This window comes from Haemorhous mexicanus, chromosome 2 (assembly GCF_027477595.1).
Source record: "Haemorhous mexicanus isolate bHaeMex1 chromosome 2, bHaeMex1.pri, whole genome shotgun sequence".
NCBI classification, from domain to species: Eukaryota; Metazoa; Chordata; class Aves; order Passeriformes; family Fringillidae; genus Haemorhous; species Haemorhous mexicanus.
Window position 1 is genome coordinate 98020533 of NC_082342.1, and position 19216 is coordinate 98039748.

Below are 19216 nucleotides of genomic sequence, written 5' to 3' on the forward strand. Positions count from 1 at the left end.
AATTAAACTCAGGAAATTCTCACAGCCTACTTTGTAAATATCAGTCTTGCTTTATATATTTCATGTGTTTCTTTATACCAATATGCGACATGAATCAAGTTTTCTCTATCAAACTGAGCCTGTACTTGCAGCTGATGATAGGCAAGGACTACAGATGAGAGATGAAAGACTTACAGTTAGTGCTGTAGGTCACACAAGTGTAATGGGGGGGGGAGGGGGGGGGTGTCATAGGGCCCTCTCTGCTTGCATAACTTCACCCCAGGTATAACTTCATTGGTTGGTAACAAATGTAGGTGACCAGTCTGGTGACATATTCTGACTCACTTTTCCAGGACCCTATTTTCAACTTCTGGTTCTTAGAAATTAAAACTTGAACCTCCTTAAAGGAGGGAATATTGAAATAAAATCCAACAAATATGTTTATCAGCACAGACAGAGAGACAGGACATACATAGGAAATACAGCTACAAAACCAGGAAAGCCTAAAGATGTACGTGATGTTAAGTCACTCATTATTACCTGGGGGAGGCTTGAAAAGGAGAACTTCAGTAACGATTAACATGAAATCTCACTGTCAGCACACACTGGAAGAATTTCTATTAATTGTTACCCTGAAAACTAAATCCAGTCAATCCTATTGTGTTCTGTTGCATCCCACGGAAACTAACAGAAAAGGTCAAATGCTTAGAGCCTGACCCAAAGTGTGCTTAAACCCACTGATTTAAAGGGGGTTTCTACAAACATGTTGCACTTTAAAACCTGACTGAAAACTTTAGACCATTTGATACCACACACAAAAATTGAAATTTTCTGTTGAAGACATCATGCTGTTCTGCTTAAAAGCTGGTGGCACTAAATGGCTCTCATAACACTGAAGTTAATTATGAAAAACAGTGGAGCCAGGGAAGTATTGTGTTTTTCAGCTTTAATTATTTAGACTTAAAGCAACTGGTCACATGTCCTTAATAACTAGACAGAATCCATGCAACAATACACTGAGATCCCACACCACTAATTCTTTACAAATCATGCTCAATATACTGTTTGGAAATGTGACCTATTAGGACATGTTTAATGCAGCACAGCAATACAGCACAGAGATTTTAAAAATGAGTTTCAAGTGAGCCGCCTTGGGTTCTGTGTCTGGCCTAAATAGCAAAAGTTGCAGTGCATTTGTAAAATCTCTTAGAGGACTTCATTCAGAAAGTTCTTGCTGCAGAAACACACAGCTTGCTGAAAATAACTCTTATATTAGCAATGTAGCCAGCTCAGTAACCTGTAGTGGTGGCGATGCCACTCTGATAAAGTTCTTTCCCTGTTATTTTCAAAGCTAGAGATGTTACAGTTAATATAATGCAACCATGGCAGGGATGTGTGTACTGAATGCTAAGGAGGAGAAAATGGTTAACCTGCTTACATACCAACAGGGAGAATGAGCTCCCTCTCCCCTGTATGCTGGGCCAGGCAATACACACCTTCTGTCTCATGCAGATTGGGGCATGACTCACAAACCAGCAGATTTGAGGATAACACCAAGTTGGACGGGAGTGTTGATCTGCTGGAGGGTAGGAAGGTTCTGCAGAGGGACATGGACATGCTGGATCAATGGGCTGAGCCCAACAACCAGGGCTGGGTGCTGCACTTTGGTCACAATAACCCCAGACAGAGCTACAGACTGGGGGCAGAGTGGTTGGAAAGCAAACCCAGCGGAAAAGGACCTTGGGGTGATGGTCAACAGCCCGATGAACATGAGCTGGTGTGTCCCCATGTGGCCAAGAAGGCCAGTGGCAGCCTGGCCCGTCTCAGCAATAGTGTGGGAGCAGGACCAGGGCAGTGGTTGTCCCCTTGTACTCAGCACTGGTAAGGCCACACGTTGAGTCTTGCGTCCAGTTCTGGGCTCCTCCATTCAGGAGGAACCTTGAACTGCTGGACTGCATCCAGAGAAAGGCAACAAGGCTGGTGAAGGGGCTGGAGCACAAGTCCTATGAGGAGCAGCTAAGGGAGCTGGGGTCGTTTAGCCTGGAGAAGGGAAGACTCAGCAAGGACCTTTTCAGTCTCTACAACCACCTCAAAGGAGGCTGTAGCCAGGTGGAGGTTGACCTTTTCTCCCAGGTGACCAGTGACAGGACAAGAGGACACAGTCTTACACTGGGCATATTCAGTTGAACATTAGAAAGCAGCTCTTCACAGAAAGGTGGATGATACATTGGAATGGGCTGCCCAGGGAGATGGTGGAGTCACTGTCCCTGGAGGTGTTTAAGGAAAGAGTGGATGTGGCACTGAGTGCCATGGACTGGTTGACATGGTGGCGTTCAGTCATAGGTTGGACTTGATGATCTCAGAGGTCTTTTCCAACCTCACTGATTCTGTGATTTACCTGCACCATGACTGCAGTAAGACCAACACCACAGGGAGGGACAGACAGCAAGTCCTGGCTTGCTCATACTCCCTAATTAGTCAACCATGGATCTCTTCTTGGGGTTATGTTTCCATAGAATGGCTTGGGTTTTAAGAGACCTTAAAGATCATCTAGTTCCAACATCCCTGCCATGAGCAGAGCCACCTTCCACTGGAGGAGGTTTCTCAAAGCCCCATTCAACCTGATCTTGTTGACTTCTAGGAATGGAGCTTCAAAAACTGCTCTGGTCAACCTATTCAAGTGCCTCATCGCCATCACAGTAAAGGATTTCTTCCTAATATCTAATCTATACCTAACCTTTTTCAGTTTAGAGCCATTCTCTTTTGTCCTATCACTACACATCCTGGTAAAGTCTGTCTTCATCTTTTAGGCCTCGTTTAGGCACTGGAGGGCTGACAGTTTTTGAGAGAGTCTGTGCAGCTCTCTGTTGTGGAGGCTGATGGACAGTCTGATGCTTGAAGGAGACCTACAGGAGTTCACAGCAAACCCCATTTCCAGGTCCCTCACAGCCTTGGTTGAGAGCTCTGTGCTGCAGCTGGGCTTCTGAGAGAGCTGCTCCCTTCTGTTTGTGAAATGCTGGAGCTTCCCCTTGCCTCAACTGTCCAAGTCTTCTGGTATTTGTCTTGCTGCCTTTGGACATGCAGAGATTTTGGGAACAGATCATCAGATCAAAAGGTCAAAAGTATTTCCTGCTTGTGCTCCGGAGCACAGTTTTTGTGTTCACTGCTCATTTGAAAGATCCTGGGACAGCTGATACTACTATCAAGACTCTCTGCAAAGGTTAACACGACTCTCAGAAAAGGCTAACCAGACTGTCTAAAATTACCTTAAATTTCATTGTGAAGTGCCATAAAAAAAGGAGATTTCTTGAAGCTATGGCAAAACTCATTTAGTCTTTTACCCAAGAGGGAAAAAAAAAACCCAACCAAGCAGCAACCTTGCACTTTTATTTTAATTCACTATTTTCCCATGTCCTTTCTTAGGAAAACTACCCACTTTTGACAGTAGACAAACTTAGAAGTAGGAAGATACAATAGGATTTCTGAGATTAAACAGCAAGATTTCTGCAGCTGAAACAAATTCACATCAATCTGACCACAAAAAGACAAAAAAGGGTCCGAGGCCTAGCTTCTTAGCTACTGAGGAATAGGACTTTCCTCAAAGAAAATACTAAATTTATATTTACAGAAATGCTGCAAACATTGGGGGATCTTTGGATGACAGTCAAATAATTTTAGGATGGTCCCTGTCCCTCTGCTAAATAAAAAATCCTGTTTTTTCTGTATGTACATACACGGGTTTGTGGAGTTTCTGCACAGTTGAATGGGATTGCTCATTAGCTGCATGCAGCACTGAAGTCTCTCCATGGACTGTGTCTGCAGGGTAATACTTGGTAAGTGCATTTTTATATCCCTTTTTTTTTTTTCTTTCCTGAGGAGGATGAGCTTTAATCTCCTCAAATTAATTATGCTATTCTATGAAGTTATGTGTCCTTGTCTTAAAGGAACATTCTTTTTAGAGCCTAATGAAAGATCACTAGCCTCAAGTCTAAGAACACGTGTCCAGGGTGGATCTCAGTCTCCTCCTCATTTATAAAACATGATGACTGTACTTCAGTTCCTCTCTCCTTGTTTACACATGTTACTGACTTTATTGAAGACAGTGAATGATACATGACTAACATGGAAATCATGTTGAATGAAAATTAAATACCTTGAAGAAGTAAAATTACATCATCCCTAATTTGAGATGGTGTAGTTCCACTGCAGCTGACAAGCCTTATGGAATCTATCTCTATATGGAAACTGGATTCTATACACAAAGAGCTCCCAACATGCCAGTATGATGATTCTGGCTGCCTGTGATTTGCTCATAGTAACTGCTGTATGTTTTTCCTTGGAAAAAGAACAGACCAGTTGGTTCAAAGAATGAAGCAGCACAGGATCATGCAAGAACGTTGCTGTAGGGCTTACAGGATTCCTTACTCAGACAAATTCAAGAACACAGTCCCAGTCTTCAAAGTGATTTATGATACATCCTCAAGCTACATTACTAATCACCCATCTACTCACTTGTGACTCTGTGTGATACTGTGTCCCCAAGGGACAATAGGAACCTCAAGCAAGAGATTGGAGCTGTAAAAGCAGAGGCAACATTTTCTTGAAGAATGGCTACTGTATTATCCCATTGAAGACACAAAAACAATTATTATGAGCAAGTAACAACAAGGAGAGTTTAAAGTTCCCCTCTCACACAAAAACATAATCAGAACAGTGATGGGCAGATCATGCACTGGATGGATGGTGTAAGATGTTTGGATCTCAATTTGATGACATAAATTCATAACGGCTTGATGAGAAAAAAGGTTCATAAAATGTTAATGAGAATTTTTTTTCCCCTGGATTTTTCCCAGTCAATCAACCATATAAGTTTATTTAAATAATAATTTCTTAAAAGGGATTCAGGTATAGATGGTTTGTTGTCTAAAACCAGTACCATATTTCACTCTTTTTGAGTCTAATGAAGTCTGTTTACTCAAAAGAAAGGGGTACTGATCCTTTTAGTTCCTAGATCACTGAAGGGATGGAGTCTCACAAAGTTCTCTCCTTATTCTCTAAGACCAAGGTAAAAGCTAAACAGGTGATTTTAGAGTAGATTTTTTTTTTAAGGCAGTATTAATAGCCTAATAGCTAAGGCAGCAAGGCTGTGATTCACAAAGAAATAAAAACCTCTTGCCACAGGAAGGAAGTGGAATAGGAAAGTAAGAAAGAAACCTAGACTGGATGCTGGCATTGTGTGACTGACAACTGGCAAACCCCAGTTCATATCAAATGAGGACAATTAAAACCCTTCCCTTCTACTACTCACCTGTTGTTGACTGCATTCTAAAACCAGAAGGTAAAAGAGCACATTTTTGCCATGCCCCTCACCTATTCCCTGGGAAAGCTCTTTGGAGAGTGGGGCAGTTGAAGAAGATGCACTGCACTGCTAACACTCCAGAACAGGTTAGGGTGCAGTTGGGATGTTCAACATAAGCCACCAGAAAATAAGGATGCAGCCAATTGCTAAATAGTCTAGTCACTTTCCTTTTGTTGGGAAGGACTACTTTTCCTAACACTTAGGCATGACACAGAGGATCAGTAAATAGTTTTTTGATACCTCTGCTTTTGCAATTTGACTTGTGACCTGTTCCCAGTCACAGCTTCTTATAGGCTTATTTTTGTCCTTTATTTTGCTTGTATGAAGCAAAATATCAACAGATAGGACATGAAAATGCCATGAATCATCACATAAAGCTTAAAACAAAACTATCAGGAAGGGTTTGGGTCTTCCTTGGCACAAATTTCCTATTCAAATGGGTGACAGTGCTGCTCAGTTCATTTTTTCTGTTCTTACTCTGATAAAACTCCCCAATACAATGATGCATGTGAGAAATGAGAGTGGGCCCTGATTTCCAGCCAGTTGACGTCAGTCTGAGGCACACATGCTACAGGTCTATAACAATGTGTTAAGGAGCCCTGTGCCCCACAGCCATGGTACAGACCATCTGTACCACTAAGCTGTCAGAATGGCCTTACAAATGCCTGCAGTTTGGGCTAGGAAGCTTTCAGTTGCTTTGCTTGCAAAGACAGTTTTGGCCATGGTGCAGGAGTCAGCATAATGTAAGGAGCAGAGGCAGTCTCTAAGGGGCCACCCTGTTTTGGAAACTAAGGAGGCTATTACTGTTATGGACATGGACAGACTGTGCCAACTGACCACAAGGCAGAGAATGCACCTGGGACTCTGTGGTTTACTGTAAGGGACACAGCCAGAGAAGAAGCAGCCTCAATGCCTAAGTGAGTTAAGAGATAACAGATGTGCTGGCTACCTCCCGGGCACGTACTGAGGACAGATTTGGACAACCTCACGCCAAGTTTGTCACACCTACTCTTACCAGAACCTGCAATCACCTGGCGGAAATGTAGCCTCAGCCCGACACTGCAAGAAAAATGCTTACATTTCCCCATTCACATCCTTCTTCCAGCCAGTGTCCCTTAAGATTTCCTAAGTGTCTTGCAGAGACGTTTGGGCTGTTTCCAGCAGACTGTTTCTCTGGCTGCTGGCTTGGGGAGAGATATGCAGGCTTCCCATGCTCCGTGGCCCCAGCGGCTATTCCCAGCCCTGCGCGGGAGCGGCATTCCTTTCTGCCCACTCCCTCTGCCGAGGCTCAGCCCAGGACACTCCGGCTGCCCTTGTGAGCAGCTCCGCTCTCCTCCTGGAATTGCACCCTGGGGTCTCGGTACATGCGTTCAGGACGCCGTGAGACTCAGACCAGGTGTCTGAACATCAATTACATGGGGTCAGTGAGGCTACAGCTTGAATGTGGGAATGCCTTTCCTCATCCATACGCAGCATGCCTGGGGACTGCACAGATGGAGCAGCAGGAGCCAACACTTTGCTGAGAGCAAGACACACACCAGGGCAACAGGGAAAGCCTGCAAAGCTTCCCCAGTTTCCCGTTCCAGCCTTGGAAAATGATCCTGCTGCTTACAAGCATGGGCAGGACCTGACAACAGAGACCCATGTGGTACAGGCAGAGAATTGACAATTTGTACAGATGGCTTTTTTCCTTATTTTTATCTCCAATGAACAACAGGTTTGTTTCCAAGCCTGTGTTTCCACAGGAGGCTGGGGTGTGCACCAAGGGGGTCAGCTCTGTGCTGAGCCAGGAGCTTCAGCCTCCAGAGGATGGACAAAACGACAACCACACTGCTCAGGAACCGATGGCAGGTAGGCAAGGTCCCAGAGTTCCATCGGATGTAAAAACTCAGGAACTCAGAGCTGTGCTTTGTGACAAGGCTCAAACCTGACACAGTTAGTTGTTTTGTAATGACACAAACTAGAAGACAACAAAAACCCACCAAACCCCCAAAAAACTCCAATTGTAGAACAAAACAAATGTGCTGTATGCAAAATATTTCACTTTGCCCAGCATTACCTTTCTGTATACAGCCTGATTATATATTCAAGTAATTTTGGTCAGACCTTTAAGGGTCTGGTGAAATATAAAGGAAAAGTATACTTGGAATAATGGATTTATTATTTGGCTGCATCATCCAATAGTGAGAAGAGATGTGGGTAGGATCTGCAGCTAGGACCTGCCAAAAATAAGCCAAGCCCTATTTATCTGAATGATCTTTACTTGCTAACTTCAGAAAGCTACTTCAAAATAAAGGTCGGGATCATTTACAAATAAATAGGACGCCTGAAATATCCCAGTAAGCGTGCATCCTCAGTAACTGATATGATCTAAATGTTCTTCTGATCTCCTGTTTCTAAAATAAAAATAGAACTTGTTCGTAAATTTATATTGGAAATCAGGGGTTTTCTAGACAAAAAGTCCCCTGTTGAGGAACTATTCCTGGAGAGATATACCAAATGATGCTGCCCTTTCAATTGATACAGAAGGCTCTGGTCAATTTTTAAATTCTGTGTGTTGATTTCTGTAAAATTGCCACAAATTTGAAATTTACACATCTGCTTTTCCAGCTTCCCAGCCTCCCTGCAGCCAGCTGGGCTGCACCAGGACCTGCTGGCTGCGTCTGCCTCAGGCTGGCTCCCCCATCCCAGCCCAGGGGAGTCCCGGGTGTGCTCAGCAGGCGCAGGGCCAGCTCCGGGTGCAGCTGCGCTCCCAGAGCGCTGTGGGAAAAGGGCTGTGAGAAGTGGGGCTTCCCCCTTGGCCTGCCAGCAGCCTGGGAGCTCGGGCTGAATGCTGAGCCTCGGTGCTGACCTGAGCTGCGCTCAGCCACGCCTGTGCCAGGCTACCCCAGCCTCCTCCATCTGTGGGCAAATTCCCCAGCCTGGCCTCTGCCTGGCTCCATCCCCATGGCCCTGCCCTGCTCTCCAGGGCTGTGTCTGCCCTTGGGGACCACCCGGACCCGCTGGAGGGTACATGTGCTGCCCACCTCCCCAGCCTGTCTGTGGTCTCATCCTCCTGGCTCTCCTGCCCACTCTGCTGCTGCCCAATCCACAACCACATCACCCCTCGTTCCTGGGAAGCACAAAAGTAAAGGCAGAAAGACAGCACAAAACCAGGTGTGCCCAGAAGATGCAGCAGCTAATCAAACACACTGACTGTCAAAGAGGGGAAACTGCAACAAAAACATTACTCTGCTGAAGTAGGGCAAATTAATCACACAAATGCAAGTTTGCTCATGAACCGTGAGAGCATTTTTTCTTGCTACACATTGTTTCTAGGGCGTGAAAACAAGGAGCTTTCTTCGTATCAAACCAGCCCCTTCAGCTTCCAAATGGACAAAAAAGGGCACGTGGAAACCAGCAATGTTGGTCCTTGGTCACTCAGAAATGTTTGCATGATAAAGATCACATACTTTCACTGTGAGCTGAGTCAACTGCTGCTATCAACTAGGTGCTGCCATTTTAAAGAAATAACTGTTGATAAACATCAGGAAACACTGCAAATTTCATTGTGCTTTTTACTCCTGAGGAGCAAATAGGGCACTGGGAATAAAGCAAGATAAGCTACCTTCTTAGGAAAAACTATGTAAGCCACTAAATGAACACTGAACTTTCAGAAGATCTTGGATCAGTACAATATGATATGAAGAATGTTCCACTCCTTGGCCAACTTTTGGCTTGTAAAAACAAAAGCAAAGAAGTAATTAAGAATAATCTGGTCTCAAACAAGAAATGCACTACTTCAAAAAAACTGCAAATCCAACACTAATACAAAATGTGCTCTGAACTACTGAATTAAAATATTTATAACAAACGTGTTTGCTAGTAGTATAACTGAATAAACCACAATGCAGCTTTACATTCAGAGTAAGGCAAATATATTTGGACCTACAAAAATTTTTTTGTGCAATATTTAAAAAATACATGATAGGTTTAGTATCATAATGCATAATAAAGGCTTCCTCTGGTAAAATCACTACATAATAAAGCCCAGATGTCCTACCTTAAAAGCTCAAGGAAAAGCAATGCTGAATTCCTGAAACCACTTCAGCTACTTTCAGAGTAAGGTGAAAAAACAACAAGATCATTTTATTACATGACAGTTTACCCTGTCAGGGTTCTTGTCTCTCAGTATCAACATTTTAACTCTGAGAATTCTGAGAGGCTGACAGAACTCTGTCTACTCTGCTACCAAATGCAGCATGACATAGGATATGCCAGTTAATAACTCAACAAGATATACTGAATATATTACAGTAAGTATTCTTTGAGCATAGTTCTGATCTATAAAGAAGAAAAAGTGAGTACAGAACCTATATGTGACTTTGCCCAGAGAGCTCAAAAAACACAGACACATGCAAGAAACTCCTCCTCTTCATCACTAACTTCAGGCAGATACAATACTTTGCTTTTGGTGTAACCTGTCTTGTCCTTGCATGAATAACTTGATTCACCTATACAGGATATGACTGTATACAAAGAATAGACTCTCTAATTTTTTCCACACAGGCATAGAACAAATGACTCTTAAAGAAATCTTTCAAGAAAGAATGATTAATTAGTAAATTAGAATCAGTATCAGTTTCATAGGCATGGCAGAAAAAAAATTTTGAGAGCAACAAGAAAAAGACTCTCTTACTGATGAGTGGAGCAGACAGCACACAAGAAAGGAGGGACCAAAAATAAGGAATTCAAAGCTATCAACCATGACTACTTTTCCATGCGTGCAAAACTGGCTGTGAATGTGCTTGTCTGTCTGGCATCATATGATGTTGATGGGAGAAGTCATGGCTCTTAAAAAAACATAGATAAATTCCCACTTGGACAGCCATCCTGCTGCCTGTCCACAATGTGACACAGACTCTGTGACCCTCAGCATCGAAACAGCAGCTGCCACCTCCCTCATTCAGCATTTTTCAAAGTTCTTTAAAAGAGCTGCCCCTCCCTGTCAGTTCCATGATTGAACATGGAAAGAGTCCTCTCTTAGCTATCCAATAGTTCTTCCAGGGTTCAGAGAAATTTTGAATAAAGCAATGAGATGTGCTAGGAGGGTCCCCAAAACGCTAGTGACTTTTTCAAGGTATCATTATTCTGTCTGATTTTCTTATGGAACACCACTCATACTCAAAGATGAGCCCAACTGTACACTTATTTAATCAGATCTAAATAAGCCATGTCTGTCAGTGTGGATACACTTCAAATGAAGCTGTTCTAAATTTGGATTGCAATGTATCTTTTTGGGGAATCTCCTACGCTACTTCTGAAGCAGCCCACAGGTAGTGGGCCTGGTATTTCCAGGAAGAGGTGGATTCCCTTTGCATGCCCCAAGCAAATAACATGGCAGATGAAATCAATACATCAGACTGAAGCCTCCTTCTAGATCACCTGGGCAGTATGCCTGCCTTATGGCATTTTTCACACCGTGACCCAGTGCCTACACTTACAGTAGACACATTAAGCAGGATGGGCCAAGTGATGACTCCACCCTGGCTTCTTTAGCCTGGAAATCCTGTGTTAATGAAAAAAGTCCTCCTGTTTTAACCAGACAAAACTTTCCAGATGGAATAAAACAGGACACACCTGGGAAAACCTGGATGTGAGATAGCCCAGAGCACTGACACATTTTAACTTAGAGCAATAACTTAGGCCCCCATGTCAGCAACCTAATTTCATGACAAAATCAACAGAAGTAGTACATAGTAGTGTTGGTTTTATTTTCTCTTTTAAAGATTTATTGCTTCTTCCACTTGATGACATCCTCCATGATATATCCCCTCAAAATCTCCCAGAAGTGAAGAGAATGATATCTCATGCACTACTTCAACTGTTTTCTTTCTATATATCTACATATGGTCTCCTGTTATAATAACAGTTGTGATCTGTTACTTGTTGTTATTTTTGCAGATGTTATTTAAACTTATTCTCTCTCAATTTTATTCTTTGATCTGACAGTTATTTCCTTCTTTGCTGGGATTCTATTGCTCTCACCTGAATATAACTTGGGAAAAAAGTAACTTTTGTTAGAGGCAGTTAAAAAAATACCAAAAGGACACAAATAAAGTAATCAAATGTTACAAAACTACTTAGTGAAAACTGTTCTTTTTGGAAAACAAAAGAAAAAAAATCAGCATTAGCAGAAGGTACATTGTCTCTGAAAAGAAAAAAAAAACCAAAAACCCAAGAACTATATTTTTGATGTAATGCATTAGCAGGGACAGAAAGGGAGAAGTAATCTGTAAACTTAGTTGAACTTCAAGTAGTTAATACTAATTAATTTTATTTAAGCCATGTGAATTATGAAATCTACAATTCAGAGTAGTTCCAAAGTTATTTGAGGCCTCTAACATCGCTATCCAATGTACGCCAAAGAGCACTAAAGATAACTGTGCCTGATCCACTCCATTTGGCTGTCTGTCCTGGCACTTCCATTCAGGGACTTCTCTTCCTTAGTTCTTCAAGCCTGCAACCAGCATCCTCTTCTATTGCCAGAGACACCATTTTTATCTCCCAGTTCTCTGATATCCTAAACATCCTCCTTCTTTTTCCTCCTCTGATGTCTTTTTCTGCTGAGAAACATCCATCTCCCTAACAGCCAGCAGCAGCCTGCCAGGCAACACATTCAGACAAACTCTCTGAGTTCCACTCTTCCTCTCTCCCTCTTTCCTGGCCTTTCCTTAATCTCCCTCCAATTTCTTCCTATGTGCAATTTTTCTCACTCAACACCACTTATATCCAGCAGCTGTAATTCCTTCACATATATATGGCTGTCAAAGCCAGCAGCTCTTCCTGTCTCATTACAGACAGAGCCATGACTTTTGAGACTTGGTCCCACAGACTCTAATAATTCATAGCATTTTTCTTAATTCAAGCTAATAAAACACTTCATGACATTAGCACATTGATCTGTGTAACAAACAGGAGAAGATTCAGTGTGACAAACAGGATTACAATTTAAAGAATACGATTGCCAGCAACTCTGGCAATTGTTCAGGTGCTGCTGCTTCCCACTGACACCCACTTTGTCACTTTGCAAACATATTTGACCAGAGCAATCACAGCAAGGAGCAAACCCAACCCTCCTCCCACCCCCAGCTGCCTGCTTCCAACCCCATGCCAGCCAAGGTTTCTATGTATACAAGTGATGATCTGACCCAGGATAAAGTTAGCTCTCACCCCTCTTCTTTTCTGGGGTAGTGATCAGTACAAACAAGGAATTTTCCAAATCAGCTCACCACACAACTACAGAAAGACCTGTGCTGACCAAAGGAAGGAAGCAGCATATGAGTGGAAAATGGGATAAATATTGTGGTGGCAGTGCAGCTCAATTTTTCATGGAAAGGTGACCAGACTTCCCCATTCACATTCACTGGAAGTGTTTCATATCCTATACAGCCGCCACCTTAGGAACTACCAAATCTGAAAAACTAAACCTTCAAGCAAGCCAATTTACTTTTTCAAGATTCTCTAGGAAAACCAGCATGTGGAAATTCAAGCAGCCATGATCAGACTGCGTGCATTAACCAAGATCTCTTGAACACCTCTTCAGTATACCTCTATTTTAACACCACAGCCTTCAGGCTACTGTAAGAACACAAAGAAGAATGAATTAGTCCGTGCTATAGCTAAAACTCAGGTATCATGCTATGCACACTACAACAAAACTTGATAAAAGAAGAGTCATTATGCCACGGGTTTAAGTCAACTGATCCCAGTGATATCATTACTGGGCATACAACATTTGCAGTTATCACCAGCCTGCTCTGGTTTCAGTAGCACATGGTAATTTTATCATCCATTCAGCACTATGCAGCAGAACAATGTTTGTATCTAAATGAGGCAAAGACAAGCAGCACATGACACTTAAGGTTCTTGCTCCTGTCCCTTCCCACAGGGCTGTGGGTCCCCATTCAGACAGCTCTTGCTTAGGCATGATGTGGAGAGATCAACCATCCACGCAGGCTGACGGGCAAGCGCTACATGCCAACTGCAGCTGGAGCGCAGGATTATCGTGTGCCACGGCACCTGCTGCAAAAGCCCTAGTATTCCCCAGTCCTTAACACAGTATTTCCCATTCCCTAACACAGTATGCCATCTCATCAAAGATGTGGCCTATCATCACACATCTATATAGAGTGGAAAGTCATAAAGTTGCAGACAGTAGGATTAAAATTTAAGTAGGATAGCTTTTGAAAAAATGTAATCAAGGTCCCCCTAGCACGACCACAGAGCCTTACCCACATTTGTGGCTGACCAATAAATGCAGACACAAGCCAAGCCTACCAACCTCAGTCTCCTATACTCAGGCCTGATCCAAAATCTATTCCCATTAATGGCAATCTTTCCATTAAATTCACCAAGCTTTGTAACAGGCAAATGTTGCACTCTCCTATGCATTATCTCTCAGAGCTTTCACATCCTAGTGACAATGATGCAAGAGTTTAGTAACTTCTGCTTACATCAACAACTCAGGCAGATAGCTGCAACCACCTATATGGCACATAACACCTATTTTTGGATTTAACAATTTAATTTAAACAACAATTTGTTTATAAACTCTGACTTGTAGAAATAAGCTTCTCAGTCCTCAGTTGAGGGTTATGTAAATGAAGACATTTCACCTGCAGGTTAACTTTGGTATCTGCAGCACTGCATTTTTTGTGTTTCTCACAAAAATAAAGAAATTGTTGGGTTTGTTTCACTACTGTAATTTGGGTAACAAATTACCCAAACAGAAAAATTAACAGTGGAATACTTCAAACAACCTGACACTTGAAGCATTATGCTGCTCTGCTGAACATCATTTTATTGAAAACAGTAATCTGTAAGGCTTGCTAAGATGATCTGTTAGTTGTTTCTTTTAATAGAAAGATAGATAAGCCATCTGGCAAGGAAAATACAGTTCCTCACTTATTGGTACCAAGGAAACTGCTTTTTTCTCCTCTTCTCTCCTCACTAAAAGTCAGAAGATGTTTTACTTACAGCGTCCACTTTGACGGCTGACAGCACAACTTCCATCAGGATCAACAAAAGCCCCGTATCCCTGCAGGGAAAGGTGAATAAGGACGATATTGTTTTAAGCCGGTGCAAAACAAGCACGTGATAACGCTCTGCAGTTAAAGGTGACAATACGACTTTAAAAAGTTATTTCCAAAAGCCTATCGAGCGGAATTACTTACTGACAAAGGAAAATACGTGCACTGGGAAGCTGCGAGATGTCCATTTTTGCTCCTTTCCCGGCCGGGGGCTCGGCTCAGGGCTCCCTCCCGCCGGACGGCCACCCCTGCAAGGCAGAGAAGAGCCCGCTCATAACGCCGCTCCCCCCGCCGGAGGTCTCCGGGCTCGGCGACGCCGCTGCCGGGGCAGGGAGCGGCCCCTCGGGCCGGGCCGGGCAGGGCTGCGATCTGGGGGGAGAGAGGGCTGTCGCGCCGCTCCCGGAGCCGCGTTCTCCCAGCGCGCAGCCACCCGCGGGACGCGGACCCCTCCGGCCCGAGCGGAGCCGGCGCCCCCGGCCCTGCCCCGGCCCCTTCCGCCGCCCGCTCCGCGCCCGCTCCGCACCGCTGCGCTGCCGTACCGTGCCGTCCCGGGCGGCCGCGGCCGTGTGCGGCGGGGAAGCGGCGCGCCTCCCACCTCCGCCCGCGCCCCCCGCGGCCCACCACACACCCGCGGCGGGGACGAGGAGGCGGAAGAACAGCGGCCAGCGGGAAACGGGAGCGGGCGAGGTTGCGCCCTCCCAGGGTCCCCGCCCGGAGGGGAGGAGAGGGGGGGCTGCCACCGCCCATCGTGTACGACGAGTCGAGTCCTTCGCCCCCGAGGCATTGCAGGCGCCGCGGCCGCGACGGAGGGAAGAGACGCGCATGTGGGGCCGGCCCCGCGGAGCCCCACTCTGAGTCGCCGGCGCCCCGCCGCCCAGGGACCGACGGCGCGGTGCGGTGCGCGGCAGCATGCGGCTCTGGCTGGGCTTCGGGCTGCTGCTGAGCGCCGAGCTCAGCGCCGTGTCCGCCGCGGTGAGTACGCGGGGGCGGCTCTTTCGGACTGCGCGATCGGGTGCACACGCGGGACGCTCTCACGGGGAGCCGCGGGAGCGGTGCGGGACGGGACGGGAGCCGGCGCCGGGCCTCCGCTCTCCGGGCGCTGGGGCGGCCAGGTGGGCTTCGCGAGGATGCCCGGCTGCCCCGGCGCTGCGCGGGGCTGTCCCTGCCCGCCGGCCCTCCGCGGGCGCGGAGCGGGGCGGCCGGCACCGGGCGGGGATGGCCGCGGGGGTCCGGCGGGGACGGGCCCCACAGCGCTCTCCCACGGCCCGGCACGGAGCGCCGCTGACTGGGGAGGGAATAGAAAGCACGCACCCACCCGGGACGGGAAAGTACCGAGCTGTGTTTTCACGGTGAAAAATAATAATAATTAAAAAAGTAAAAAAGAAACAATATTTATATGGATAATAGTTTAGAGTGGGCTGCTTGGATTCAAAGTGCAGTGCACGCTGCCTTTGACCCCCGCGATGGGCGGTAGGCTGGGGACTGCGAAGTATCCTAATGTTAATGGTTAAAGCTGAATTTTGGCATCTTTCCGGATGGAACTAGATTTTGGCATAGACTTTGTAAAATCGAAAGCATGCAAGTAGTCTGCAAGTTTTGCTAAGGGAGCTAATTTTATCACTGTGATAATAGCTATTAGCTGTCCTTAAGTCTAAAGGACTCTCTTTCTTGGCGCTCCTGAAGTATTTGGGCTGTTCCTTTTGTATGTCTAAGTAATGGGCAGCTGACACAGTAATTTGTATTAGGTTATCTTTTTGTGTCTCCTTGTTTCCTTGAACTTAGTTAGGTCGATACTGTATTAATGAAATTCAGGAGTGCGGAAAACTTTTCAGTAGCTGTAGACACATGGCTTTTTGTCATGCTTCCTGCTATAAATGTAAGATCTTGCATTAACATTTCAATCAATAATGGAGGTATGGGAAAGGGTTATTTTAAGCTGTTATGCAATTTCAGCCGAAATTAAGTCCTATAATGAATTTTGACACCTCTGTGTGACCAGTGGGATGGTGTGTATGTATTGAATCAACTGAAGTAAGCAATGTACTGAACTTCCGATGTCATGTCTGTTGCTCCTAGGTTGATAATATCAGACTTACTGTGATTGCAATAAATCACTCAGCGGTGAATCCTCTAAGGCGATTCACCCAGCACTTGCCACTAAGGTGATGAAACTGTATTCCCTTAAGGTTGTAATTTATTTTAATTAATTAGAATATTTTGAAGTAAATTATTTACATATTTTGAAGTAAATTATTTGAGTTCTGAATTTGGTATATCTAGAGAAAAAAATACCTATCTGTGAGATGCATTCCCACCTTATGCTGTAAAGTGAAGTTATTGGGTGAACCATGACTATCAATCAAACACACAAAACTATGTAGGGATGAGGTGCTTATTAAAAGAAGATGCAACTTTAGTATTAGTGGTACAATTTCAGGTCTTCTGTGGCAACTGTGAAGAGGCTCTATTCTAGAAGTATCTAGCATATGCTGGATAAATTATTCCATTAAGATCAAGATTTCTTAAATTGTAACCTGAAGTAGTTAGTTATATTACGAAGCTATTCCCATAATCAACCATTCTTTGTGTGTTAAGCTGACTGCAGATTTCCAGTTCCTTGTCAGTGCCACCAGAAAACACAAGTATGCAGTGGAAGTTGAGCTCCTTGCAGTTTTGTTGCCTTAGATAAACCTTCAGCTGTACATGGGTGGCCTTTCAATCAATTCAGTTCTGCTGGCATTGTCCCCAGCTCCACACTGTTGCCTGTCACTAGCAGCCACACAAAAGGTGATGGAGATGGCTGTTAGCCTGCACCATACAACGTGTGGGTGGTGATGGAGAGGCTGCTCTTTGGAGATTCTTGAGCTGGGCTGATGCCTGTGCATGATTGTGGCATGGTGGTGTGAAGCACTCTACACTTGGGCAGCACCACTTCTGCTTTTGGAGAGCTGGCAGAGCTGACCCAGTGCTCCCATTGTCCTCAGATGAACGTGTTCCCACTGTTTACATTTGAAGAGTAGTTGTATTAGCAGAAGATTGGTGGTAAGTGTGGTAAGGAAGGTTGTAGCAGTACTCTTTGCAATAGGCTGAATGGAGCAACCACTTTTCTGCAGGAAAAAAAATTATGCTGGTTCCTTCCTTCCCTAAAGTAGCTGTTATTGGTTAGTCTTCTGGGTTTTTTTTGTTTTTTTTTAATGGCAGTTGTGCAGCCACAGTCTTATTAATTGTACCATGGCCTTCATCACAAAATTGGTGAGGCTGGTGGGCACCTTGGAGATCATCTAGTCCTACTTCCTGCTCAGGGCAGGGACAGCTACAACAGACTGCTTAATGCTGTGTCCCACTGAGTTTTGAATATGTCCCAGAACGGAGACTGCTTAACCCCTCTAGGCAACCTGTGTCAGTGCTTAGTCACCCTCACAGTAAATGTTTCTTTATATGTGCAAAGTGGTTGTTCTAGGCTTGAGACCATGCATACCTGTGAGCACAAGCAAGTGTGACAGAAGCAGCTCGTGCTGTGTTGCTGGTGGTGATTCTGCAGTCTGTCAGGGCTGACAGAGTGAAAAACTGTTTTTATCTCTGACATATCTGTGATTGAATACATACAAGGAGATTTGGAATGACTGCTCTGACAGAGGCATTTGACGTAGCAAAGCAAGCCCTGAGCCAGCTACTGTCACGATCACGTGCCTCAGTACAGAAAGAGGGAGCTGCTCTGTTGCAGCTCCCTCTGGTTTTAATGTGGCACTATAAGGAGCTTCCAGATGTGACACTGGAAGTGTAGTGTTCTTTAATTTGATGAATTATAGTGAAAAGAATATTTATAGCTGATTGGGGCTTTTGTGCCGTTCTGCGTTCTTCTCAGGAGATTCGTTTTCAGGTTACAATGAGAGCAGAGTGGAAGTAGAGCAGTAGATTAAGATGTTTCCAGGTCAGGATAAAAGACTGCTCCCATGAGACAGTTACAGAAGAAGCTTGTTTTCATGGATCTCTGCAGGAGCTCTCATTTCTGACACTCTTCAGGCTGCCATTTCCTTTGGAGAAAGTCTGTTTCCTAACATTAGTACTGCTTGGTTGAGAGGGGACAGTGCCATGGGAATGCCTGTTTCATGGTTTGGTACCCTGTCCATGCTGCTGCAGTGCTGGTCCTTGTGCTGAATGCAGCAGAACAAGGTCTTCAGCTGCACGTGAACCCTGGTCTGAGTCACTTTCCACACAAGTGGCTGCCATGTAAGCCCTGGTGGAAGGGAAGAGCTCTCCTGGCCACCACTGCTCAGCAGCAGGTTTAGCATTCTCTCCAAGTTCCCAACCAATCTCCCTTTTCTGCTTTTAGTCTTGGTGAAAAGGGTGCTGGGATAGAGTGAGAGCAAGCTCTGGGGAGCTGACAGGGAAATGTGTGCCAAAACTGTGATAAAAGCATGCATAAATTTCCCCACAAGGGCAGTGCTGATTCCAGTAGTCCTATTTGAGCTGAGAGTGTGGTGGCAACTGGGGATGCACTGGTGGGATGCCAGGAGGTTCCTGTCCCTGGGTAAGCCCTGTATAAAGAGTGGTCCTGTACATACAGGCCAGGCTGAGACAGCTCTGCTGTACTGTCCTCATACCTTCCTTGAATCACCTCTCCTGTTTTTACATGATATTTGGGAGTGCATTCTGACGCAATTAGGAGCCAAAAGCAAAATGAATATAATTGCTTCCAATTAATCTGACCAATTTTTCTATTCTCTTTTCTTTAAAAATGTGATTTACTGAGATGGAGATGTACAGGGCCCATAACCCTAGAGTAGATAAAAAGAATGACCTGGGC

At 44.8% G+C, this 19216-nt stretch overlaps 2 protein-coding genes across 3 annotated transcripts in view; one reads left to right on the forward strand and one right to left on the reverse strand.

The window, feature by feature from the left end:
* The window catches only part of COL4A2 (collagen type IV alpha 2 chain), a 140895-nt gene extending 125718 nt beyond the window's left edge, over positions 1–15177 (reverse strand). Inside the window, exons 1-3 of one of the 2 annotated variants that reach the window (XM_059839699.1) lie at positions 15038–15177; positions 14554–14657; positions 14357–14417 (exon numbers count right to left, since the gene is read on the reverse strand). In XM_059839699.1, coding sequence (XP_059695682.1) covers positions 14357–14417; positions 14554–14597 — 105 coding nt within the window. In that variant the 5' untranslated portion in view covers positions 14598–14657; positions 15038–15177. Of the gene's footprint in view, positions 1–14356; positions 14418–14553; positions 14658–14948 lie in introns of both variants that reach the window. The other variant, XM_059839698.1, reaches the window with a different exon arrangement.
* Positions 15178–15241: 64 nt separating this feature from the next.
* COL4A1 (collagen type IV alpha 1 chain) overlaps positions 15242–19216 on the forward strand; it is a 119767-nt gene continuing 115792 nt past the window's right edge. The window contains exon 1 of the mRNA XM_059839700.1: positions 15242–15381. Coding sequence (XP_059695683.1) covers positions 15319–15381 — 63 coding nt within the window. The 5' untranslated portion in view covers positions 15242–15318. The remainder of the gene's footprint in view (positions 15382–19216) is intronic.